Genomic DNA, 26,182 nt, shown 5'->3' with positions numbered 1-26,182 from the left:
CAGTTAGGTTTTCAAATGACTGATCTTGTCTGGTTTTATGTCAAAACACGACATTATCCGTACATGACAGTGGGAGTTACACAGGAATGTTTATGTCCATTATACAAACATGAAAAACAAGATTTAATCATCACTTTTCAGATTCAGGGTGAGTTTTGCACTTTTCCAGCGGTACAGGTTGTTTCACAGAACAGCCCCATAATACCAAAGATGACAAATCTGAAAATATGCCTGTTACACCGACACGTCACGACTATCCATGTTTCAGACAGGATAGAAATATGGTCTTTTTGGCAGTAACATTATTCTGGCTACAATGACACCACTTCAACAATTACATCTGACTTTTCCACACATTTTATTAAGAAGGTTTGGTTTCTTTATTTACAATATCACAAGATACAGACACGTGTCATGTTGGGAGTTCTGATAAAAATAGGAAAATACTCAATAAAGGTAACGATAATTAGCCAATTGTGATGTAAAAGTACATAAACGGAACCAGTAAATATCAATGTGTTTATGCGGTGGAATAAGAAAGCAAGGACAGTATGACATTTTGGAGTCCTTCCTACTGTCGGCTAACACCAAGTTCCATTAAAACTACAGGCTGAGGAATAAAGATAAAAAGACAAACATCTGAAAATGTGATTCCTACCAACATCCCTCTCTATAACACACACACAGATACGTCTCTGTGTTTCTTGTCTGTGCAGGAGAACTTACTAATACAGCAAAATAAATGCTGAATTTTTAACGAGAACTCTCCTCAGTTCTCAACAAAAAAAAAAAACAACAATACAGAAAGGTTTCTTGACGAAATTTAAGACCTGAAAGTTTTAATGTTGAGCTGCAGCGGTGTGCCAGCACTCTTAGAAACCCGTATGCGACAAACATTAATCCTTACTCTTCTTCTTCTTCTTTTTCTCCTTCTTCTTTTTCTTTTTAGAATGTTTGACTTTAGGTGATTTGTCTTCATTGCTGTCACAGCTCTCAGAATTTTCCGCCTTGTGTTTCTCTCTGCTGGTTTTGGATGATTTATCACTGCTGTCTGGTTTTTCTCTGCCTTTCCCGTGCTCCTTGTTCTCCTGTTTCACAGTGACACTTAGAGGTGGAGGCGTTAGCCCTCTGCTGACGGTTATGAGCATCCTCTCCTTCTTCATCTCTTCCTGTAAGAAGATGTTTGCCTGCTCAGACCTGCTGTCTCGTTGGCTGCTCCGGTGCTCCTTCTCGTCCTTCCAGTTCCGCTGAAGGTCTCTGTCACTCCAGGAGGCTGAATGGGAGGGTTGGCTGCTGGTGCTGCTGCTGTGACCTTTGCTGTCTCTAGCATGCTTGTCCGACCGCTAAAAAATGTTAAAATGTAAAAAAATAAATAAAAACGTCAGCCTGAATTTAATACAACAGGAGTGTCAAGATATCAACTTGATGACATTCGGAACACATTAAAAGAGTAAAGCACCCTCCAATAGGACAACTCTTTATTGTAGCAACTAAATATTCTTTGTAAAATGCAGGCAGAAGGTGCACCACAGCACAGCAGCAGAAAAGTCAAAATTGTAATTTGATTGAACATCTCTGGAGAGATCTGAAAATGGCTGACAGACATTTCCATTCAACTTGGTGGAGCTGGAGAAGAACTGCAGAGAGGAATGGGTCATACTATCTGGTAACATCATGTTCAAAAACACTGGAGGCTGAAATTGCAGCCAAAGGTGGTTCAGCATAAGCTGTGAATACTTATGTATATGTGATTTCTTGGTTTCCTATTTCTAATTTATTTGAAAATATCTCAATTTCATTTTAATATTGTCATAATGGGATATTTGTATGTAGAATTATTAGGAAAGATAATTTAATAGAATTTGGAATAGTACTTAACATAAAATGTGGAACAAATGAAACGGAGTAAATACTTTCCAGATTAACTGTACTGAAAGGTTCCGTCATATTTTGCTAGGCAGGCTAAACTGTCCACATTTTTGTCCTTTTATAGCAATTGTTTATATACAGGTCCAACATTTTTCTATGATTTCAGATATTTATACAGTAGTCGACTGACTGACAAGTTGACTGGATGGACAAAATTAATTTATTGCCTAATAAAATAGGCACTCTGAACATGGGCAGGTAGCTTTATCACCAAATAACGTTCACATTTACAAGAAAGCAACAGAACATCCAGCACAAACATACTCACACTTTGGTGGAAAGTTGCATGGTTTTCAGCAGAATTCAAATCTCCAATGAACTCCTGACATTTCTGGCAGTAAAACCCAACCACTGGAGAAATAAAACCCAGCCCTGGAAACAGAAAATAAATGCTGCAAAGTATGGTGGAAATAAGGTTTACAGAAGGAAGAAAACCTACAGAGAAAACTTGTTACCTTCGTGTCTGAGCAACTCCTCCATTTCTGCTGCTAAGGATTCAATTTGCTTCATTTTAGCTCTTTTCTTATAACCATGGTCATCTGACTGTAAAGCATAGGGTATGTTTTTAAGAATAAGTGTGAGACGATGCGTTTCAACATTTGGATGTTTAATTTCATAATTATGGTTGCTTGAAAATCTCTTACCTTGTGTTTATCAGATGAGGTCAGGGACTGGTCATTACTTTTTGTCCGTTTCTCCTTTGTTGCTTAAGGAAATTAGACAAAACACATTTCAGTGCATACAAGACGACAGTAAAGAAGCTGATGCATGAGACCATCTTAATTATTATTATCAGCATTTGACTTTTTTATGTCCACTTTTTGCTTTGTTCAGCAGAGCTAGATAAATAACTGGAAGATAAGCCGCAGCTGTATGATAAGAAACACAAACTCAAAAATCGGTCTCAGAAAATCAGGATCTCCTCAAGATTCAACTCAAAATCAGGAGACAAACAGTGAGGAGACACATGACAAAAACTCTTGAGCTACTATCAGTAAGTGATATATTAAAGTCCACTGTAAAATACTTTGGTGGGACCAAAGGCAAAGTAAATGTACATCAAGCTCTCCAAGTTTAATCAATGAGGAGCTATAGATAAAAATAGCAGGAAGGATCTCCTGCAGTAATCTGTGTTACAGCAGATCTGAGGAAGCCTCAGGACTGAGGACCCTTTGTTGTAGAATTAGTCTCATGAAGAGTCATTCTATTCTACATACATAACACTGATTTAAATTCACAAGGATAACCTTGTCTTTGCCATTGGGCAACATGTTTAGCTGCATACTGAAGAAAAGAAATTGGCCTTGTTGTAACAGACAAGAAGGTGCTAACCTTTGATCAGAGACTGAAGAGACTCCAGAGCTTTCCGTACATTTGGGTTACTCAGTGTCTCTGCTGCTGTGTCAGAACTGAATAGAGCACCAGACACCTCACTGCCCTCCTTTTGGCCTTGAGTTTTCATCAGCATCTTGCCAATATCTGATGTTCCACCCAGACTATTTAATATATTCTTGATTTTCTCACATTCTATGCTATCCAGACTGACGGAGGAAAAAGTCGATAAAGAAATCTGTTGGGGGGGGGTTGGATCAACCAAACTGAGCCCACTGTATAGGGACTTGTTCTGGTGACCGGCAACACCAGAAAAATTGTTTTTTTCCACTTTGACATGGCCTCCATTATGAGGTGGTTCAGCCCCATACAAGAAAGACTCCTCATCCTCCAGCACGCTAGCCTTCTGAACGGACAGGTTCTCCTGACCATTGTCATTGAGCCAAGAAAAGTCACTGCCAACTCTCTCATGAGGCAGCAACATGCTGTCGCTCTCCATCGATGTTATATTGTCCAGACTGTTCCGCTTTTCAATCTTGTACTTAGCAGAGGTACTTTCCAGCTTTTTGGTTTCATCAAAGACCTGTGCAGAACAAATTAAAACAAATACTTATAGGGAATAAGGGGAAAGATTAAATTGGTCTGGTAATAAATGCATTCTGCATGAACAATATGATCAAATTGTGATTCATTTCTGTTATTTCCAGAATGTAATACATACCCTTCAAACACATAAAAATCTTTTATTGCTTTACCATCTATTTCTCCACTTGAAATCAAGTTTGTATTTTGTAAAATTGGGTTCTGTGAGACGTTATGACCACATGGTATTTAAGCTGCAGAGCATTATATTAACTTATTTGCTCCACTGGCTTTGCAAACATATGAAGTTGAGTGACAGTTGAGTGTAATACATACCCTTCAAACCCATTGATGTTGGTAGTGCTGTACATAAATGTGATCAAATTAATTTGTTCATGAGCGAAGCTTGAAATGGAACAATGCCACTTTTTCAGTGGCCCATCTTGACACTCGCCGTGTTTAAATCAAGGTTTTTAAGTATTTGAAAGATGCTCCCTGATTTCAAAACTTTAACTGCCGCTTCTAATTCCAGTCTTCAGTGCAGCTGCAGAGTGTGAACTCAGCCTCCAGATTAATATGAAAACCTGAGACATTTGATCCATTTCCATAGTCATAATTTAATTGCATCTGTTTGATGTGTAATTGCACAATGTGGATTCTCTGTTCAACTTAACTGAATATTAATGAAACTGAACGAAAATTAAATGCAGATGAATTGCAGTACTTTCATTTAAAAGAAAATCACAGGTAACATTTTTTCAAAATGACTCAGTGAAAAAGTAACGGCTGAAGACTCTTACCTGAATACCAAGGATGGCATCTTTGAGTGCTGGTAACCGTTCTTCCAAATCTTTGCTCTTCATGACCATCTTCAGTCCTTCTAACAAACTGTTTCCTGTCAAATTGCTGCTGCCAACACTGCTGTTGCTACTATGCACAGGGGTCCTCTTCCTCTTTTTTTCAATACTGACACTACGGGACTTAGACCTTCTGACTTTGCTCTTACTTCGTTTGTGACTCTTCTTGCTCTGACTTCGGCTCCGACTGCGAGCCCTACTTTTGCTTCTAGCTCGACTCTTTCCACGTGCACAGCTTTTGCTTCTTCCCGTACTTCTGCTTCTTCCCCTGCTTTTGCTTCTTGGTCGGCTTTTGGCTCGAGACCTCCCTCGACTTCTGCCCCGACTTTGACTTCTGCTTCGACTCTTGTCCCTGCCAACATGCTTCTGGAACTGTGGATCTCCTTTGACTGCTTCTTTCAGGTCTTTAGCAGACTTCAATGCATCAAACAAATTGTATGTCATATTCCCTTTCAGATAGTCTGGTAGAGGTTTGTTGGCCGCAAGGCACCTCAGAAATTCCTCTCCAGCCCGATCACTAAAAATGAATAAGAATGGATTCAATTTCTTAAAGAAACAAAAGTACAACAAAGTTCCAGTAGAAACTTAAAAAATATTCATACACAGACCTGTTGTCTTGAGAGTGGCGTTTCACAATTAAAGGATTCCATGGTGGGGCCTGATGACGTTGCAGTTCTGCCGAAGGAACAAGGTGCTGGCTGCCTCCCACTATACTATGGTCTATAGGGAAGTTGCTACAGTGGGGCTGAGAGTATTCAGAATTCATGTTTTAGTGACATACAAAGTAAAACTTTAATAACCATCAGTATAGGTGAAAGTGATGTCTAGGTATAAAGGGGGTCTCATTGTTTGCTGGCAAGTCATTTTCTTTGCAAATAGTTACTATTATGTAAACTTGTAAAAATGGTCATATTCAAAATGTTAATATCTCAAACTTTAACCATAAACAGAAAAGAATTTTGGTCTTATTCTTAGAATACAAGAAGTTAGAAAATATACAAACAAAAATTATATATATCACAAAAAAACACACATTGATAATATAAAAGAATTAATGCTCAGGATGGCACACTTGATTGATCAATCAAAAATTTAAATTGAACCATAGACAATCAAACGATGTGGAACATCCTTCATTTGGCTATACTTCATGTTTAGACACAAGTAACTTCTGTTTATCAGTTCGCATATGAACTGTGGAATGACCTGAAGAGGTGTTAACTGAGTGTGAGTAGGTGTAGTGTGCAACACAGTATGTTGCTGGACATGCAGCTATGAAAGACTGAAACTGACTTATAACTGGTATAACTATAGATTGAACATATATGTTGTGTTAACTCTGGTTCAGCAGCAGGAAGATGAGTTGTTTCAGGAAAGAAACTCTGATGTCATGGAACCTTTAATTTCAAAAAAGAAGGTCAAAATTGCCTCTCATAATTCTGCAGGAGAACTATGCAGGTTCACCAAGACTGCCATGAAATGTTTGGAACATACCAAGTTTCTCACGTTGCCTAAACTAATTCTTTAGTTAGTTTAGAGCTAACTGATCTCACTGACACGACATTTCAATACAATCCTTGTTTTTTTATAAAAAAGTTACCAGCCTCATCTTTACAGTTGTTACAAAAGCTCACCCAAAAATAAAATACATGACTGGTGCAAAAGCAAAAATAATAAAATTACATTTAAAAAAATGTCACAACAAAGAATAATGCCATTGACATTGTTACATTAAACAATTAAGTGCATCAAATGATTGACATAAGATAAAATTTAATGAGTAGATTAGACAAAAACATCCTGATTCAAATTTATAGTTTAGTAAATAATTTTTGGAAGTTGCAGAAACATTTTTAAAATAACTCAAATGATAGCCTACTGAACATCAAAACTGCAAAAGTAAGAGTGATAAATACATATTCAAAATTGCTGAAACCACAAATAAACACAATCAAACACCTCAGCTTTTAGTAGAAGAACAATCTTCTTTACTCCTCCATGTGTCAGAAGTTGATCCATGTCTTGATCTCCACATCTGATTGTGTTTTTGCTCAAGGACAAAGTTCTAAACAGGCTTGAAATAAAAGTGTAAACTTAACAAATGATCACTTCCAAACTTAGAATCAATGAGAATGTGCGCCTTTGCTACAGAATTTTATCTTAAACTGCACAGCTATTAATCAAAGTTGACGAGGTCATAAGAATGCACAGTCATAAACTGTATGCTTAAAAATATATACATCGTCTTCCAATTTCAGTAAATTGATAAAAAAATTTAGCAGTACAACAACAAAATGTGAACCGGAGATACTTAAAAAAAAAAAATCTAACACATGAATAATACTAATAACGATCAAATGAAAGACAAAAGCAGAATGCAAATTTTATCCAATTAGAACTATGCAATGTTAGATAAATTTACAAATTTCTAAATAGCTCAAACTTTTACACATCTCCAGACAAATGCATTAGTTTCTCCAAGCCTGTTAGTCAGTGCTGTATAAGCCACAGCAGAAACAGCTGAGAATGTCTCAAAAGTCAAATCATCTCTTCAGGGGTTCTGTTCACTTTTAATTTTACCCTGCAAAATATGAGAACCACATTAGTTCCTTTAACACTTTACTTAACAAAAGAAGAATGCAAAAACAGTCATACAAAAACTTAAGAAAACAAAAGTGAGGAATAAGCTAACCTTGCAAAATAGGCAGCTAAAGTTTGAAACTGAAAACGTGCTAACTGAATATCAGCATTAATAAATAAGATATGTGGTTCAGAACAGTATTTGAGCAATTAATGTTCATGTCAACTTACTCTGTCCAGCACAAATTGTCCATCTTCAGGAAAAAATAACCGTTTGTCATGACGGAAGGAAAAACAAAATACGTAAATGGACTGCAGAAAATCTTGCTGTTGGCTGAGAAAAGTACAAAACAACAGTATGGCTTAGATTTTAAGCAAACGTGTCATTTTAATTAGTTATATATCTTTAATAATAATTTTGACTTCTACAGGTTGGTATGAAACCCAAAAAGTTCTTCAACAACATTTATAGGCACCTCAAAATGTGTATAATTTATCAGCCTCACTTTGCACCGACTTCCTGGATTCCAACAAATTTTACTGTTATTTTACAATAGAACAACGCTAACCAAGATGTTCTACCCTGCTCATGGCCTGGCACTCTGTCATTTCCAAATAACTCAGATATATTTCATCAGTGTGCATTTCATCTTTTAATTAGGTGTAGTTTTAGTTGGTAAGGCAAACCAAATTTGTGTTTCATCAGCATACTGCTCTTAGTCATTTCACAGTTACTTAGTTAAACTTCATATTTTGCTCTGTATGAAGGAGGATTTTCCACAAGCACAGACAACTGCAGGTGTCTTAACATTACCAGCCATGGCCATGTTAGCTGTATTTTGCAATGCTAATAAAGTTTACATAAGATGAATATTAGAAAACTAAAGATGTTTAATCATGATTCAGACGTTGCTTATGAAACATCATCACAGCATCTGTGTGCGTAATGATATCACCCAAGTGTTAGAAATGCAATAATTTTACTCCATGAGCTCAGACTGCAAAAAATTCTGTCTCCGTGAAGATTTTCACTTTATAAGATGCTCACCCCATCAGAGCTGACTGTGGCCATGGGGGTTAACATTCCAGAGTTTTCGAGACAGAGATGACAGTAAGAAAGGAAAATATGGATTTACTTCAACTGATGATGTTATGTTTATCTGCAATATTACCATCCCATGATTTTATAACATTGTTTAGCCCTAAAGGTCTCCCTGCTAACTCTGACACTATACATCTATCCTTCTGTTATTAAACAGGCAGACAGTGGAAAAATGGCTGTATGATCGTTTGTTCACTCAGTCATTGAGTACGACTCGCTCTGATATTTCAGTTCACACAAATTCATGTCAGAATGGATCCAAACTTTAGCAAAGTGCATCGGATCATTGACTTTGGGACATAAGTTTATGTGACATAAGTCACATAATTGTGAATTATGATTTGTGTCTATTATAAACTGGGTAAGATCAAAGAGGCTGGTTGCAAAAACACACCATGGTTTTGAGGATCAACATAAGCTGTGCTTAAATGCAGAATCTGTGGCTATTCAGTCAAATTTGTCTTCTTATAAAGCACAACTGAAAACAACAAATGGTTGATCAAAGTATTGTACATTAAGGGAATAAGTGAAGATATAACAATATCAGGTAACATAACTTCCATGAAAGAACAAACGATTTATGCTGTGTTGATTGCTGGGGAAATAGATGGATTTAAGAGGAGACGGTGAAAGAGCTGCTTGGCATGTACAGTCATGGCCAAAAGTTTTGAGAATGACACAAATATATTTTCACATGATCTGCTGCCCTCTGGTTTTCATGTGTGTATGTCAGATGTTTTCATCACATACAGAAATACAATTACAATCATATTATGAGAAACTAAAGCTTTTATTGACAGAATGAGTTAATGCAGCAAGTCAATATTTGCAGTGTTGACCCCTCTTCTTCAGGACCTCTGCAATTCTCCCTGGCATGCTCTCAATCAACTTCTGGACCAAATCCTGACTGATAGCAGTCCGTTCTTGCACAATCAATGCTTGCATTTTGTCAGAATTCCTAGGTTTTTGTTTGTCCACCCATCTCTTGATAATTGACCACAAGTTTTCAATGGGATTAAGATCTGGGGAGTTTCCAGGCCATGCACCCAAAATCTCTATGTTTTGTTCCCTAAGCCAGTTAGTTATCACCTTTGCTTTATGGCAAGGTGCTCCATCATGCTGGAAAAGGCATTGTTCATCACCAAACTGCTGTTGGAATGTTGGGAGAAGTTGCTCTCGGAGGACATTTTGGTACCATTCTTTATTCATGGCAGTGTTTTTAGGCAAGACTGAGAGAGAGCCAACTCCTTTGGCTGAGAAGCAACCCCACACATGAATGGTTTCAGGATGCTTTACAGTTGGCATGAGACAAGACTGGTGGTAGCTCTCACCTCGTCTTCTCCGAACAAGCTGTTTTCCAGATGTCCCAAACAATCGGAAAAGGGATTCATCAGAGAAAATGGCTTTACCCCAGTCCTCAGCAGTCCACTCCCTGTACCTTTTGCAGAATATCAGTCTGTCCCTGATGTTTTTCCTGGAGAGAAGTGGCTTCTTTGCTGCCCTCCTTGAGACCAGGCCTTGCTCCAAGAGTCTCCGCCTCACAGTGTGTGCAGATGCACTCACATCTGCCTGCTGCCATTCCAGAGCAAGCTCTGCACTGCTGGTAGCCCAATCCCGCAGCTGAAACAATTTTAAGAGACGGTCCTGGCGCTTGCTGGTCTTTCTTGGGCGCCCTGGAGCCCTTTTTGGCAACAATGGAACCTCTCTCCTTGAAGTTCTTGATGATGCGATAGATTGTTAACTGAGGTGCAATCTTTCTAGCTGCGATACTCTTCCCTGTTAGGCCATTTTTGTGCAGTGCAATGATGACTGCACGTATTTCTTTAGGGATAACCATGGTTCACAGAAGAGAAACAATGATGCCAAGCACCAGCCTCTTTTTAAAGTGTCCAGTGGTGTCATTCTTACTTAATCATGACAGATTGATCTCCAGCCCTGTCCTCATCAACACCCACACCTGTGTTAATGGAGCAATCACTGAAACGATGTTAGCTGGTCCTTTTAAGGCAGGGTTTAAAAGGACCAGCTTTTAAGCCCTGCCTTTATCCCCCAAAAATGTGTTTTGGGGGATAAAGTTAATTTTCTAGGCGAATATTGACTTTGCAATTAATTGCTGTTAAGCTGATCACTCTTTATAACATTCTGGAGTATATGCAAATTGCCATTATAAAAACTGAAGCAGTAGACTTTGTAAATATTAACATTTGAATCATTCTCAAAACTTTTGGCCATGATTGTAGAGGCGACCTGGTCCATAACCTTGGGGCCCTCTGAGCTTCTGCTCTCACAAAAACTAGTGATGTTCTCGTTCAATTCAAAATCTTGTTTCACTGAAAACATTTATGCATTTGCAGTTTTACTTTTTTCTCTTTTTCTTTCTTTTTTTTATTTTTTTACATATTGTAAATAGTATTTTAATCCAAAAATACATATGCACATTTTATACATTAAAAACTGTACTGAGGTAAACATTTCTTGAAAAGGCATATGCTCTTTTCGATACCTACCTTATTGATTGTCCTACTACACAACTACTGTGCAAAAAGAAAAAAGAAAGACTAAATGACAAAGTCAATTTCCTCCAAACTGTCAGGCTATGGCTCTAGTTTACATGTACTCCAGGATGGCCGTCAGGAACACTGTTCATTTAAAAACTGAAATAATGTAGAAGCATGCAGTGAAGCACCGCAAACAAGACAGCTCATGATTGGTTTATTTAGCATACAGCTAAAGTTTAATCGTGACATAAATCTGATCAGTGCTGAAAACGGTTTACATTGTGAAACAACGTAAATAAGTGAGTAAATAAGTGAGCAGGGATGTTCACTTATTTCAAATTCTGATATATACTCCACAGTAATAGAAGCTGTAGCAGAACAAAGACAGCAGCAGCAACCCTTGTTCTGAAGCAACCTGCTGTCTGTGTAAAGCTAACCGCGCAGTAAAGCGACAGAGGTAGCTCAGGAAAAAGTCGGTACGTACACTGACGAAGTGGCTTGCTGGCGGCCTGCTGAACAGAAAACGGCTCTCCGAAAACGGTCCACCGTGTCCAGGGTGAGGCGGGGGACAGGCCACTGGAGGTCTGACATGCAGACCGAGGGGCGGTGGAGGACCAAACGGCACCCGTGGCCTCTGCTCAGGTTGGTCCGGCCGGTACATGACCCAGAAGCGCAGAACCTCCCAGAGGTCACTCTGAGATCACGTTTAACGAAACAATGAACGTCAGTCTCCGTAGAAATGAGCTAGGTCTGATATCTTTTCGGGTCTTAATTCATAGTACACAGGTTGCAGAAGCCACCGGAACTACAAGTGACAAAACATCCTCCTCCTCCTCCTTCTTCTTCTTCTTCTTCTTCTTCCGTTGAGTTTTATTGGCGGATGGGAACCAACTTAAGGTGCATTTACCGCCACCTACCAGACTGGAGTGTTGGTCATCAATGTTCCCAGAGGGAATTTAATAATACACCTCAATGGTATGTATGCACAATGTGCAAATTCACATCCATACACACTCATATATATGTATGTATGTGTATGCACAGGTATACACATACATACATACGCACGCACGCACACACACAGACACACACACACACACACACACACACACACACACACACACATACATACATACATACATACATACATACATACATACTTTAAAAACGATTAAATAACCCAGTGTTTTTTAAAAAAAATATCTAATTAATTGATTTCTAACATAATTTGATTTATTTCTTAAAAGATTTATTATAGACAGTCCTATATTTTCTCTATTAGTATTGACTTTAAATGCTGACATTGCTCTGAATATTTATTACATTCTTATAAGACATGCTCCACTGTTTCCATCTGATTACAATAACTACAAGTCCCAGTTTCATGTTTTCCTATTCTGAAAGAGCTAGTCCAGTATGACCAATTCTAAGTCGAGAAATTACTATCTCTTCTTTCCGCCTTCCATTTATACAGTGATTGCTCCCACATTCTTTTGAATTATGTATAAATGTCTACCATTATCATGATTATCCCCTTGTTCCTGCCAAAGTTTAAGGATTTTATTTTGAATAATAGATTTTCTCTCACTTTTGCTTAAAGGAATATTTAAGTTAATAATATCTGATTTCAGGCCCTGTTTAGCTAATATATCTACTTCTTCATTTCCCTCTATACCAGAGGTTCCCAAACTGTGGGGCGCGCCCCCTAGGGGGGGCGCCGTGTCATTGCAGGGGGGGCGCGGGAAGCCATCTGGATGAAAAAACAAAACAAAACATGAACACTGTATGCGCTGGGTTTTTACCTTAGAATGGCCAACTCTCTGCTATTCCTATGTCAATTTGATACAGTAGAGGCTTCCACACTTCCCATATTTGTGTCCTCTGTCACTTTTATCAGCAGTTAAAACTGTTTAATCGTTGTTAACATGTTGTAACCTGTTTTTCCGAGCCGCCTTTAAACGCAACATGAGCGCTACGACCCTCGCGCTGGGTTTACACCTGTGAAGGAGACCTGCTGTTGCTGTGCGGAGCTATGCAACAGCAGAGCTATGCGCAGAAGAAAAAGTTTGGGAACCACTGCTCTATACCTACATGAGCAGGAATCCAGACAAATCGAACAAAACATTTCTCATTATGTAGCTGAACTAATAATTGACATATACTTAATAATAAATCTAATCTACAAGATTTGACAGATTTTATACTTAATTTGACTATCTGATGCAATTATACATTTACTTTCTTCCCTAATATTATTATCAACCAACCATTCTAAAGCTAACATAATGACAGATAATTCAACTGTAAAAACTGCTAGATGATCTGTTCTTTTAATCATGACTTTATGGTGTGGGATATTCACAGCAGCTCCTGTTCTGCAACTATTTGGATCTTTAGATTCATCTGTATATATAATTATACTATCTTTAAATCTTTCAAAAATAATTATTACCTATAATCCATTGTGGAGTCTTTCCCTTTTTAAGAAATCCCCCCAATTGCAGATCAACTTCTGGTGAGATAAATAACCATGGTGGAATTGGAGATTGTGGAACCGTAAAACTATACAGGAAGTGAGTCAAACCGAAATTTTGAGCTTTGATGTCCATAATCCATCTAAAACTATTACAATTAGATTTATGATGTTCCCAACAGTCCCAAGCTACTGATTATAAAAATTCAAATTAACTTCCTTATGTCTTCTATAAAAACAGATAACTTAGGTCTTTGCAATTGACATTCTAAATCCCCATGTTTGCCCAACTTTCCACTTTCAATATGGCGTCCTGCATCTTTTTCTGTAAATATATAAGATTATGTCCCCGCACCCACAAAGCCCCATCATCTGCAAATAAAGATTTCCCTATACTACCATCTATCTCATCAAAAATGTCATTTATCATAATATTAAAAAGAATTGGGCTACACACACTGCCTTGTGGGGTACCATTCTCAACAATATATCTAGTAAAGAAAGTTGCCTCAACCCTAACTTGTTTCTCTACCAAACAAAAAATCTAAAGCCCAGTTGTAAATCTTACCTCCTATGCCAAGTTTTTCTAATTTAATCAATAATCCCTCTTTCCATAACATATCATACACCTTTTCTATGTCAAAGAACACAGCTATCATTATTTCTTTATTCGTTTGAGCTTTCCTTACTTCCGACTCCAAGCACAATACTGCATCCATTGTATTTCTCCCTTTACAAAAACCACTTTGAAAAGGAGAAAATTTATTTTTACTTTCAAGAAAATATGATAGTCTGTTACAATTCTCTCCATTATTTTCCCTAATTGAGATGTAAGAGCTATAGGCCTATAATTTGAAGGGTCTTGAATAGGGGTCCCTGGTCCCTGGTAGAGCAGATGAACACACGTGTCTGTTATGTACGCCACATTCCAGGTCGAGTTCTTCGAAGCAATGCCTGTAAGTAGCAGCTTATACTTCCAAACATATGTTAACATATGAGGAATTCAGATGTTAAAGTTACTTTCCCTAAATGGAATATATACTAGTCAGTCCCAGTGACCTTTTCACTCACGGTTTTTTTTCCATGTGCTTTCTGGGTAGAATTCTATCTAGAAACGCGAACCCCCGCTGAACAGTTTCAATCACCCCGCCCTAACAATTTCCGGCAGGGCAGGTGATAAACGTCAAACTTTTTCTGTTACAGTCTGACTCCGGCCCCCCACCAGAGAAGGGAAAAGTTATGTGGCCCTCACAGGAAAAAGTTTGGGGACCACTGGTCTTGGCGAATAATCCGGCATGTAAACTTCAAAATAAAGATTGGAAATACAAATTAAAATGTTTTTTTTCTGATGGCCCAAAATATTGTACATTTTCAGAGAAACTACTCAGAATAAATATGCACTCATGATGAATTGTCTATAGTCTACAGCAGTGTTAGAGGGCCAGGGTGTCCCGCAAGTCTAAAAAACTTCTTAACTGGATGAGGAGGAAGTAAATACATATGAAGGGCCACCAGAGGGTGTAATGCATTCCAAGAACAATAAATTTTTTTTTTTTTTTAAATCAGAGTTGTGTAATAACTAGCTACATTTAATCAGCTACATTTAGTTGATCACTTTTTTGGGGAAAAAACACTTCTTACTTTTAAGTCACTAATTTTTGTATGAAGTATCATTACTCATACTAATTTGAGTAAAATTTCTGGATATCTGCCTACTGTGAGTAACTTCACTGAAGTAAGAACAAGCTGGTCTTAACCAAAAACCACAAAATACAGACTTGGAAGTTTTTTTCCATAAGTATTATATTGAAAGAATTTGATTATGAAAAATTGATCTGTTGCCTGCTTTTTTTTATTTTTGTAATTATGGTATGTACATAAATTATTTTCATTTTGGCTACTCAGTAGTCTTTTTACCAAATACTTTACTATTGAGTAATTTCTTGGATGCTTATTCTCTTGAGTAAAAATATTTTTAAGTAGTGCTACTTTTATTTGAGAACAATTGCTGTAAATACTTTTATTTAAGTAATTCCAGTCAAAATGAGTCTTGTATTGAATAATTTTTTTTGTCTATTATTTACTGAGGTTCCGTTGATCCCAGAAGGGATTATTATTATTAATGGATCTGTGAGGCTACTGTTCACTTTCCAACTTGACCGCAACATTAATCTTCTGACCAAATATGCATAAGCTTCTAGTGAACTAAATCATTCAGATAACCATCATTAGTTTGCATGAATACATGTTAATTCTGATTAAAGAATCATTTTCCAGTTGATTCATAACAATACATCAAATGGATGCATCTTTTCCCAGCATCATTTTTTTTCAGGTTTCAAAGCAGATCATCTATGATTTTGGTTACTGCTCCCGTTTGGGTTTCATATCAATTTCAATTCAAATGGGCCATTAGTGGGAGTCAACACTAAATACGGCAAGTTCTACAGATGAAATCACCACACAACTCAATGCAAAAAGGGATTTTTATTCCTTTTATTCCTCATTCACACATCCATACAAACCTTCCAACATTAATAGCTGTATCCACACAGCTGTGCAAGTTGGCATCTTTTAAATAAGTAACTTAGAAATTTCCAGTCAAACATACTGAAATGAAATGTGGACTGGAAAATTGACACCGCTTTCAAGTAATCTTTGATTTCAGTGACCCTCCTGTGTGTGGTACTGATGTGCACTGCACACAATAGGTGCACAAACACTGACATGTGAGGAACGCTTTCTGTGTTAAGGAAGAACGTTCAGTAAGGCCGATTTAACTAACAGGGTGAAATCAGCACAGCAGAGTCCAGCTACACAAGCTATTTTAAACAAAGCTGGAGGGCAGCTTCAAAACGAATTAATAAGGCAAAAATGAAAACATACCAGGACGCAAAAGATTATATCTTCAATTACTTAACAGTCGACGGAGAACGTGACCCAAATAAAAATATGTCGAGGACATATTTCTTGCTTCAGTTTGCTGAACCTGCTCAGATAAGGCTTTTCTCTGAAGTTCCTGAATTCAGTGTTCTGATCTCTGCTGTAAAGCCCCGAACTGCATCTTCAGCTGGTGTAGTGTCTGCCTTGATTGAAGCCAGCCTGGTTGTACTGATGCCCTCCATGTTGAAAAAACTGTTCAAACTGTCCTCCTTGGTTGAAATTCTGACCACCTCTACCCCCCCAGCCTCCACTTTGACCTCCTCTGCTGCCTCTGCCCCTGCCCCCTCGGCCTCCACGGCCACCGCCTCTTTCCTGGTGCCAGCCCCCGTCCTGACTATAACTATTGTTGTAACCCCCTCCTCCTCCATGAAAGCCCTGATCCTGGAATCCTCCTTGGTTGGCTCCCCCTCCCATATAACCTCCTCTCCCTCCTCCCCCATGATAATTTCCTGTGTCTTGGTAGTGACCCTGGCTGTACCCACCTCTCCCCCCTCCAGCTCCCTCTCCCCAGCTTCCCTGCACCTTCCCTCCTCTGCCACCGACTCCTCTGGCCCCCCTGTCTTCGTGTCCCCCTCCACCACCTCTTTCATAGCCTGCACGGCCACCGTACGAAAAGCTATCATAGCCCCCTCTGCTACCCCCGTGGGACCCACTGTAGTGCCCTCCACCTTGAGGGGCATCCTGACGTTTCTGCCAGGACGGCATCTCTGGAGGCGGAGGCTCGATCTCGCATGGTCTTCCACCTCTGTCCGGCACTCGGCCCATCAGAACCTGAGGAGCAAAGTCAGGTATTGTTTAAGTTGCTGAAAACTAAAGGGTTTTTAGATCAATGAGATTACAAAAAAAATAAAACAGGCAGCGTTACCATATGCGTAGCCAGCGTTAGGTGTCAGGGTTGCAGACATCTAACAAATTTGATGTTGTTAGACATCTGACGTCATCTGATTTGTGTTATTAATAAATTGGTAGGGCTAGAGTATTACACAAATTCGACTTCTCTTAGTTTTTTATCACATTATGTTATTTCCTCCTCAAAAACTTATCTGGAGTGTTGCATCATCTGCTGCTCTCTTCACTAAGGCTCTTCTTCCTTCATTTCATGTGGCTGCTTAACATCTGTTGCTGCAGAAGTGAAAGCTAGAGCAAATGTGTGTGTGAAATGTTCATCTTTGGCAGCATCAGCCTGCAGATGTTTCCTTTCCTTCTAGTCTTTCCATTTTGTCCCCCATCTTCAGGCCATCGACTTGTAGCCAACACTGGTTTCATATGCAAGGCTGCGTATGTTTGGATAAACTGAGAAATAAATCAAAGTGTTTTGACCCAAAATGTATAATTACCAATCCAGCCCGATGAGATTCACACATATATTTTAAATACACATTAGTTGTTACATTTATAGTGAAAATATGATCCGTTCCACAAATGTTTTATTTTTGTTTGTGGTTCAGAGGTTGTGTTAGCATCAAAAAAATTCTGTTATCTATTTTACCAGTCAATTTTTATAATGACGCTAATTACATAAGCTATTCAGTCGAATATCATTTTCATTCTATCCATTTAATATTCAACAAGTTGAGCAGATTATCAAGATTCGATTACACAGATCAGACGAACTAACTTTTTCTTCCGGTGAGACAAAAAACAATGACTGTGACCCCAATAACTACACATGAACAATAAAATTAAACGACTCCACTTAAATTACGAACGCTTCACCTGCTGTGGTATGAACACACAGCCTCAGAACTTTCTCCTGGTCGCCATCAGGAAGAAAAATCTGCGCTAGAGTTTAGAACGGCATTAACTGAGCCCATAAGCGTCGTATCCGAGCCCGATTCAACTAGACTAATTAACTTTAAGTAAAGCCCTGAGGCTGAATTAAATCTGACATACTATTTTAATTAAGATTTTACTGCTTTCACTTTTAGACCATAAGTAAGCAGTGTTACTTCTGTCTGTATCCTTTGCTTAATGTTTTCTAGTTCCATTGTGTCGCTTGTTGTAACCGCAGGCTGAGTCAAGTGCAAATCTCCTGGATGAGTCACTGAGCGGAGCAGGGCAGGGTTGCATATGTATTTATTGTCCAGTGTACTCTGGTTGTTACAGTCTAATTAACTTCTGCACCTTAGTTTCTTTCGTCAAAAGGGAAAACTGCCTTCTCCTTTATCTAGACTATAAATAGATCAACAGAACATAGCATTCTCATTTAGTTTTCTTTGTTCTGCATGTACTGTACACTTGTTAAACGTGCTTCTTCCGCCAAAGTTTGGAATGTGCTTTTGAACCAGACGCGCTCCAAAGCTTCATGTCCATAACTCTCGGCGCGCTGTCAGCTCCTGATCAGCAAGATGAATTTAGTTCAGTAAACAGGTAATACTTGAAATTAAGATGGGATTTTTAAGATTTTTAATTATTGAGCTAGTTCCCTCTGCCATGTACTCTATGCATAAAGTTGAAAGTGTCTCGCACGTCTGCACCAAGTAGTCAGGAGTGTGAAGTGTAATCTGTCTAAAGAACGAATGGTCTGCAGATTTGTCCGTTGTTTAAAAGTACATGGTCAACTACAGAAAATATTTCTTTAAGACAACTTCTGGTGTGGCTATTTTTGCTTACATGACAGAAATGATGATTACAATTAAGGAAAAAAATGATATCATGATATCCCTGATTTAATAGAAGGAAGACAGTGTGACGCTGTTGGAACACACCAACCTTATTAATGGCACAGGCTGTCTTCTCTCTTATCTTGCCACTGCTTGTACGAAGGATCTTGGAGAAGTCTTGTCGTGCAGCAAGAAGGTGAGCGACAGAAATGTTGCTTTTGGTGAGGAGGGCAGAACGCAGCGGCTGGTACACTTTACTTAACTTCTCAGCTTGGATCTTTAGCAAAACACAGGAAAAGAAAAAAAAAAGTCTATTAGTTTGTAATAAGAAAAGTTGCACACAAAAATATGTAACTTTATATGGGCCTGATTATGTGCTGTTCCCAGTTATTGCTGCTGAGATTTTGTATGTCTAAACTGAGATGTGTGACCATTAATCTTTTGTGATGAGTTTCAGCTGTTGGAGGTTGAAAGTCCTCTTGTCTTCACCTCATCTGTGGATAGCTTTACAGATTCTCTATCAGATTCAACCCAGTGCTTCAACACAGTAAGATTTGGAGAAATTAGCAGAACTTTGTTTAAAAAAAATATTCAAAAACCTTCAGGATGACTTATTAAAATCTTTAGGTGAACATGTTCATAATGTCAATCCAAAATTCACATAGAAAAAGTGCATTATGAGTTCAGTGCATCCCGTCGTTGACCTCTCATTCATTACACACTTATCTTCGTACTCTACATTTGAAAGAGGAAATAGAAGGTGGGATTATTTTGAACTCACAAAATGTGATAATCCCCAAAAGTATGCAGCTAATTTTCCTTATAGTGTTAATTTCCATTTTGTTAAGTTAGACAAAAATCTACCCTTAGAAGTCATAAATAATTAAAACTACAGATAAGTTGCATAACTTAAAAATATAATCTCAGATTTTTTTTTTCATCCAAAATACTATTTCTGATTTTAATCAATTTTTATACAATTTCCATTTCCTTTCTCAAAAAGAAATTACAAATGGCGGGAATATTTTCAAAAAGCTGTTGCTCCAATAATCCCTCCTGGGATTGTTGGAGCAAAGTATACATTGATATTATACTAATACAAGCTAGGAAACATGCTTGTAAAACAAGAAGGTAGACCCAGCCTGGGTTGGTTGACATGACTCTGAACTTCTGAAATCCAAGGAGTGCATTGGTGAAAAGAAATTCAGATTTTCCAAAAATGTAAATCTTTAATAACAGCACATTTTATTAATTGTCAAAATTGGTCAGCACCATTAAAGACAACCAAAAACATTTTGTGCATGGTAATGCCTGGATAGCAACGTACCTTGGCTCTTTCAGACCAGCCGAAAGACTGCACAGTTACATCAAGACGTTTCAACAACATCTTTCTTCTCACTTCATACTCATTTACAAGAGATTGGTTGATGGCCTCAATCTTTTCCTAGACAAAAAAAATCAAAACAAAAAAAAAACAAGGGAGTAAAGAAACATTCACTCACTTTCTGCTAACTGAGAATTATTTGTTTCATTTAGCAGAATTTACCATATGAACAGGTCCGAGGGGCTTGTTCAGCAGAGGTTCTCCAACATGATTTGGTGGAACTCGACTTATGGCTTCTTTCAACTGAGATAGAGAAAAATAATAATAAAAAAAGAAAAATAATATATATATGCATAAAAATGATCAACAATACACAGGTAAAAGCTCCCTCTTGGAGCATATTTACAGGCTGATGCTGCTGACAGAACAGAGTAAAATCCACTAATCCATATTCATTTATTTTGAACTTGTACAGACCATTTTATTCCATCTTATGTAAAGATTTACAGTTAGCAATAATAAAAAAAAGTGGAGCTGCCAGGTAGACAGACCTTCTTCTCAATTCCAGAGAAGAACTGGAACATGGTGATGTTGGATGGAGGTTTGGACATGCCCAGCGCCATGCAGATACCCTTCAGCTCCTGGAAGACAGGGCTGCCGGATTCCTGGGCTTTCTTCTGAGGCCTGTTGATCAGGATCATTCTTGATGCCTCCAACTCAGACACTAAAAAGGCTGAAGAAGAAATAGGAACAGCCTTTATTGTCCAGCAAATAAGAAATTCAGGTGTTGGAGGCCCTTGCAGCTCAGCGCCACTCCAGCCCTATGGCGACCACAGGAGCTCTAGCCACATCATACGCTCACCACCCTCGATGCTCTCACATCATTCCCTCACCTGTTCAGTAGGCGATGCACATAGACGTGTTCAGCAGGGCTCCCTAATGATGCATAAAAAAATATGGTGCAGATCGGCTGATGTATTAAGGAGATATAACCGTTGGAATAACATAGGGGGCGCAGTGGAGTCAATTTACAATTTAATGCCATTGGGCTCTTTAGAGGTTAACAAAGGTCAATCATATCAAGTTTAGTGCAAATAGGATGATGCATATATGATTTAGAGTCAACCGTATGCAAACAGCGAGGGATTAGCCACGCCCACATGTCCCCATTGTTCATGGCAACGTGTGACATTTTCATTTTAAACTGTAAGTGAATGAAATAAACAAATAAATAAAAAATGCAGATATAATCTATCTTATTCTAAAATTATTGCTTTGATTCCTGGAGAAGTTTCCAGGACTGGAAACATACTTTTTGCCATCCAGTCTACACATCTGGCATGGTAAGAAGAAAACCATAAGATTGGAGTTTATCCACAGTCATTCAGATGACACATCAGATACAGCAGTGCATCTGCACTGATGGGATCAAATCAGTTTTTGGCAGTGGAAAACAAAGACAACCTAAAATCCTCACCCCCATGGTGAAACATGGTGGTGGCTGCATCCTGCTAAAGAGAAGCTGGTAAGAGGTGATTGTTACAGCTAAATGCTGGAAAACCTGCTGAAGAAGACCAAAGTTTCTTTGGTCTTGATGGAGTTTCCCTTTCCATCATGACCACACAGCCAAAGTTACATGGTTATTGGAGTATTGTGGTGCATTCAAAAACAGCAACAGTATTGCTTGAAATAACACTATTACTGTTGCTGGAATTTGTCTGCTAGGCTTGCAAACATAAGATTAAGATTATGTTAGTAGTTGTGTATTAAGAGTTAACGTTCTGATTATTCTCCTGCTGCTACTCCTGCTGTGAGGCCATAAGATTTTCTCCACATCTTGTGTGTAGTATATGTACTCTGAAGTGTTATTCAAAGGTACAAACAAGTATGCACTCAACATTATGCTATAACAATTTGTCCCTTTCAAAAACATCTTTTTAAAATTTTGAGATTTTTTTTTAAATCATGGAGCACAACTTTATAAAAAACAAACAGTATGTTAGTACATTTAACCTGCAAACCTAACACAGCAAGTTTCCCCTCTATCTCTTTTAGGAGAAAGGAGGGAAGCAACACAAGCTAAACCCAAGGAGAAGCGCTAACTAGAGGCAGAGATATTTTTCTTCAATAAGAATAAGTTTGTTATGAATCAAACTAATATAATTTTTGCAAGAATATTCTTTACATATGGCCAAAACAATACTATACTCTGCTGGCTAGACATTATCTACTATCCACTGATCAGAGTGGATAGTAGATAATAAAAAATAATAAATTATTCGCTACAGATCAACTGCCTTCACGGTTAAGAGTGTTACCTGAATGGTTTACACATTATGAGCATCAAAAATCTGCCAAAAACCTTTTTGATAATAAATCATTTCTGTCTTTACAATGTGGACTCCAGGCTTTTCTGCATTGATATAAAAACGTCTTGTGGTTCAGCAGTAATCAGTGTAATTCCATCTCTCTACAGTCACACGCCAGTTTGCCCTAGGCAGGGCATTAACCCCAAGTTGCCAATTACCTGCCAATCTGCATATTTGTGTATGAATGTGCGCATGCTTGTGAGTGGGTGAAAAAGTGCTTAGAGTATGACTGGAAATATTTGAATTTTTAACATGTACATCAAAGTAGTATAACGAAGTTAAGTTTGAACAGAGACACGTTAGTGTAGTGTAATAAACCTACTGATTAGGAGCAGACAGTCAGTTCTGCTCAGAAACCTCTGGGTGATGCCTCCAGTGGTCAGAGTGCTGTAAGGGCAGGCAAGCTCTGACAGAAGACCACTCATCTCCAGCTGGAAGCCCTCTGCCTCACTGGGACCTGAGGTGTGGAGCAGAAACACAGACCCATCACAGGTTTGGTCTCGCATATGAGCGAAAAAAACTTGATAAGTTTTGATAAGCATCAATCTTACTGGTGTACAATTAGTCAGTCTCAGCCTTGATATTAATCCACCAACCACAGTCATATGTTGTCGTAAAAGGTTTTCTGAAGCTAAAAACCTATAACTATTTACATTTATTCCTCTAATTTACATTTGTGCAATTTACAAAATGAAAAAAAGATCTACCTGCACTTTCAATCCTGTTCCAATATCTAAATGGCTGTTGGTTTGTCTGGAGATGATAGGATATGACTAACATCATGGCAGTAAGGGAGGTATTAAACATGTGAGTCCCACAAATTGCTATGGCATGAGTGGGAAAAGCCAGGAACACCGGTGAAAGCAGTGCCAAAGGTTAGAGTGGGGCTACTAAACTTACAGTTAGTAGCATGGACATTTTCTTCCAGCTTGTGATACAGTCTGAGCTCTGAGATGATCCAAGCACAGAGCTTGGTGAACTCCGGGGAAGCTGCTCCTCTCATGACAGCAGAATCCAGAGCTCCATCCTCCAACAGAGGGCCCTGGTAGCTGGAAGAACAGGACACACAAGCAGCTAAACCACAAGAAACCCTGATCAGTTCAAAATCACAACTTTTATTCCCTCATTGCAGTGTAACTTTTATTCCCTCATTGCAGTGTCCCTACACGTGTGTAAGATAATTCCATAAAAGCATTACAAGAACTCCCAGTCCTCTACAGCCCATTTCACTAGATAGATAGATAGATAGATAGATAGATAGATAGATAGATAGATAGATAGATAGATAGATAGATAGATAGATAGATAGATAGATAGATAGATGGAGAAGAGACACAGAGGGGTGGACAGACAAAAAAAAACATGGCTTGATGAATGGATGGACAGAGAAAAAGAAGATGGATGGAGGACTGAATAGATTTAATAATAGATTGAGAGCTAAGAAATAAAAGAAAAGATTGATACTACTAAATAAAAAAGATGAATGGCTTGATAGATCACAAATTTAACCAGACGTAGAAAAAAAATTCCAGATTTTTCTACGCTGAACAGGATCACTGTCCAGAGGTTCTCACGGGACGATAACCGTGAACAGGCACCAGCAGAAATAACCCGTCTGAATCTTTCATTGGACATTCTTCCATGTTGCCAAGCAATCAGCACGTAAAGGACTTAAACCAACTCCTAAACTCTGATGACTTCCATGAATTCATTGCATATTTATATATACAGGTTACATTTGTAATGTTAGCATAAATCCTATTTTCTAGAAATTTGACCCCTTAACATAAAGAGCGACAAACAGGCAGGCGGGCAGGCAGCGGGGTAGCCCATTCTCGGCAAGTTCTGCTGACGCAGCTTCATGCAAACCACCTATACCAATTTGGAGCTCAGCTTACACCGCTATGGAAACGTTGACCCCTCACTTGAACCAATAGAATAATAAACATCACTTCTCAGCTGATGTTTCTGCCCTCTCAGATTAGCTGTCAGAGCTACACACTGCAGCAGGTAGCTAAAACAGGACAGAGAGCAGGAAGCTCTTTAGGGTTTTATGCACACAGCCCTCCGCCCCCAGTGGGACAGAAGCTTTATTCACTTACCCTAAATCTTCCAGCGAGACGAGAATATCATTCTCCATCTCAAAGTTCTATGATGAAAGGAGAAGTACCGCAGGAAGGTTTCTCACAGGCACTCAGCTGTTACACGTTGAAGTCCGCCTTCTTCGTTTTTGTTTAACAACAGTTGGAAAGCACCCTATTGGTGAATTACCGCCCCCTTGTGCTTTATCATAGGCACTGCGTGTTTCCGAAGACGATCTTCTATAACAGTGTTTCTCAGCCTTTTTTGGGCCAGCGCCCCGAAAGCCTTTCTTCAGGTCCCTCACCGCCCCCCACCAAATAATTTGTAGGCTACTTTGCACTGACTATTATTTTATTATGAATATTACTATCACTATTGTAGATTTTTTTTCTTTTTTTTTATGCTTGTTTCTGTATTTATCGTCAAAAATAATTTCCCAGAGAACAAAAAAGCAATGTGAATAGAAATTATTTTCACACATGTCTACGAAAAATGCAATGGACATTCAACTTAAAATTGGTAGGCCTAACAGAAGCCAATCAAAGTGGAAAAAAATATTCTTGTTCTGTGCCATTTTCTAGTTGTTAAATATTACACAAAATGACCAGATAAAAGATGTGTAACAATGCCAGTTTAAACTTTGAACTATTTGCAAAACGACTGAACTCTGCAACATTAAAACATGGATTGAACTGTAACTACATTAATCATAACTCTTCTCTTCAGTGTTTCTGTGAGTTTCTGGTGGTGGAGCTCTGTGCTGCCTTCAGGAGAATGGGACATCAGAGTATCATCCATAAAATTTCACCCACGTGGCATTTATTGTGCAAACCAAAGCTTTCAGTGGAAAACCAAAAGTTCCAGATCCTTTTAACGCCATACAAATATGAGACAGAAACATGGAATATAGCTTTATATAAACCTGTCTATTGATTTATAGATTAATAGTTTTACTGGACAGAAAATATAAAGAACAAATCTGGTTCTTAATCAAATCCTAATGAGTCAAATTGAAAGAACTACATATATAAAATCTAATTAAAAACATAAGTGATAAGTTCTTTACTGTTATGGTCAGTAAGATATATTTATTCTCAGTATTAGATGTGGTCTCAACAAACACTTTCAACAATATTATTTTACCTTTTATCTGGAAATAGTGTCTGTTTATTCTTGCCATACAGTCCTGTGTATTAAGTATTGCTCGAAAAGTCTTGCCATACTAGTTTATTCCTCTGTATTTACTTTAGTTTCTTAGTTTATTTTTGAATTTTGTTCTTCATTCATTTCCAATTAGTTTCCTTTGATTAGTACTATCCTCTCTTTCTTTCCTGTTGCTAAATTTATTTTATCGTTTATTGACAATCAGTAATCTTCACTCATCACCTGCTGCGCCGCCTAATCGTCATGTGTTTCACATCATGTGTTGATTTTTCACTATTCAGCGTCTGATTCTATGTTTTTATGCCATAATTCACATCTAGTTCGTCGCTCCGCTTCTCCTGTTT

General features: G+C 38.2%; 2 protein-coding genes and 1 long non-coding RNA gene across 3 annotated transcripts; all 3 read right to left on the bottom strand.

Moving 5' to 3' along the window:
* Window positions 1–341: 341 nt before the first annotated feature.
* Window positions 342–11,735, bottom strand: LOC106908436 (uncharacterized). The gene is made up of 8 exons (XM_014974531.2): window positions 11,365–11,735; window positions 5,309–5,445; window positions 4,644–5,217; window positions 3,262–3,844; window positions 2,574–2,635; window positions 2,385–2,472; window positions 2,198–2,301; window positions 342–1,343 (listed from the first exon to the last, which is right to left on the bottom strand). Exons 1-8 carry the CDS (start codon window positions 11,539–11,541, stop codon window positions 897–899), a joined length of 2,172 nt encoding a protein of 723 aa, XP_014830017.2. The 5' UTR covers window positions 11,542–11,735; the 3' UTR covers window positions 342–896.
* Window positions 5,564–11,355, bottom strand: LOC148155272 (uncharacterized). The gene is made up of 2 exons (XR_015765385.1): window positions 7,512–11,355; window positions 5,564–7,281 (listed from the first exon to the last, which is right to left on the bottom strand). It is a non-coding gene; the product is annotated as an uncharacterized LOC148155272 (long non-coding RNA).
* Window positions 11,736–15,825: 4,090 nt separating the features above from the next.
* On the bottom strand, window positions 15,826–25,202 carry tslig3a (tRNA splicing ligase complex subunit 3A). The gene is made up of 8 exons (XM_014974533.2): window positions 24,695–25,202; window positions 23,493–23,641; window positions 22,915–23,049; window positions 20,775–20,956; window positions 20,446–20,526; window positions 20,227–20,343; window positions 19,009–19,176; window positions 15,826–17,067 (listed from the first exon to the last, which is right to left on the bottom strand). The coding sequence occupies exons 1-8, from the start codon at window positions 24,730–24,732 to the stop codon at window positions 16,420–16,422; spliced, it is 1,518 nt and encodes a 505-aa protein (XP_014830019.2). The 5' UTR covers window positions 24,733–25,202; the 3' UTR covers window positions 15,826–16,419.
* Window positions 25,203–26,182: the final 980 nt, after the last annotated feature.

The sequence above is a fragment of the Poecilia mexicana genome, unplaced genomic scaffold (assembly GCF_051168715.1).
Source record: "Poecilia mexicana isolate PSO_F unplaced genomic scaffold, ASM5116871v1 scaffold_15, whole genome shotgun sequence".
Classification (NCBI taxonomy): Eukaryota; Metazoa; Chordata; class Actinopteri; order Cyprinodontiformes; family Poeciliidae; genus Poecilia; species Poecilia mexicana.
Note: the sequence above shows the minus strand (reverse complement) of the source record. Positions and strands in the feature narration are given on the sequence as shown.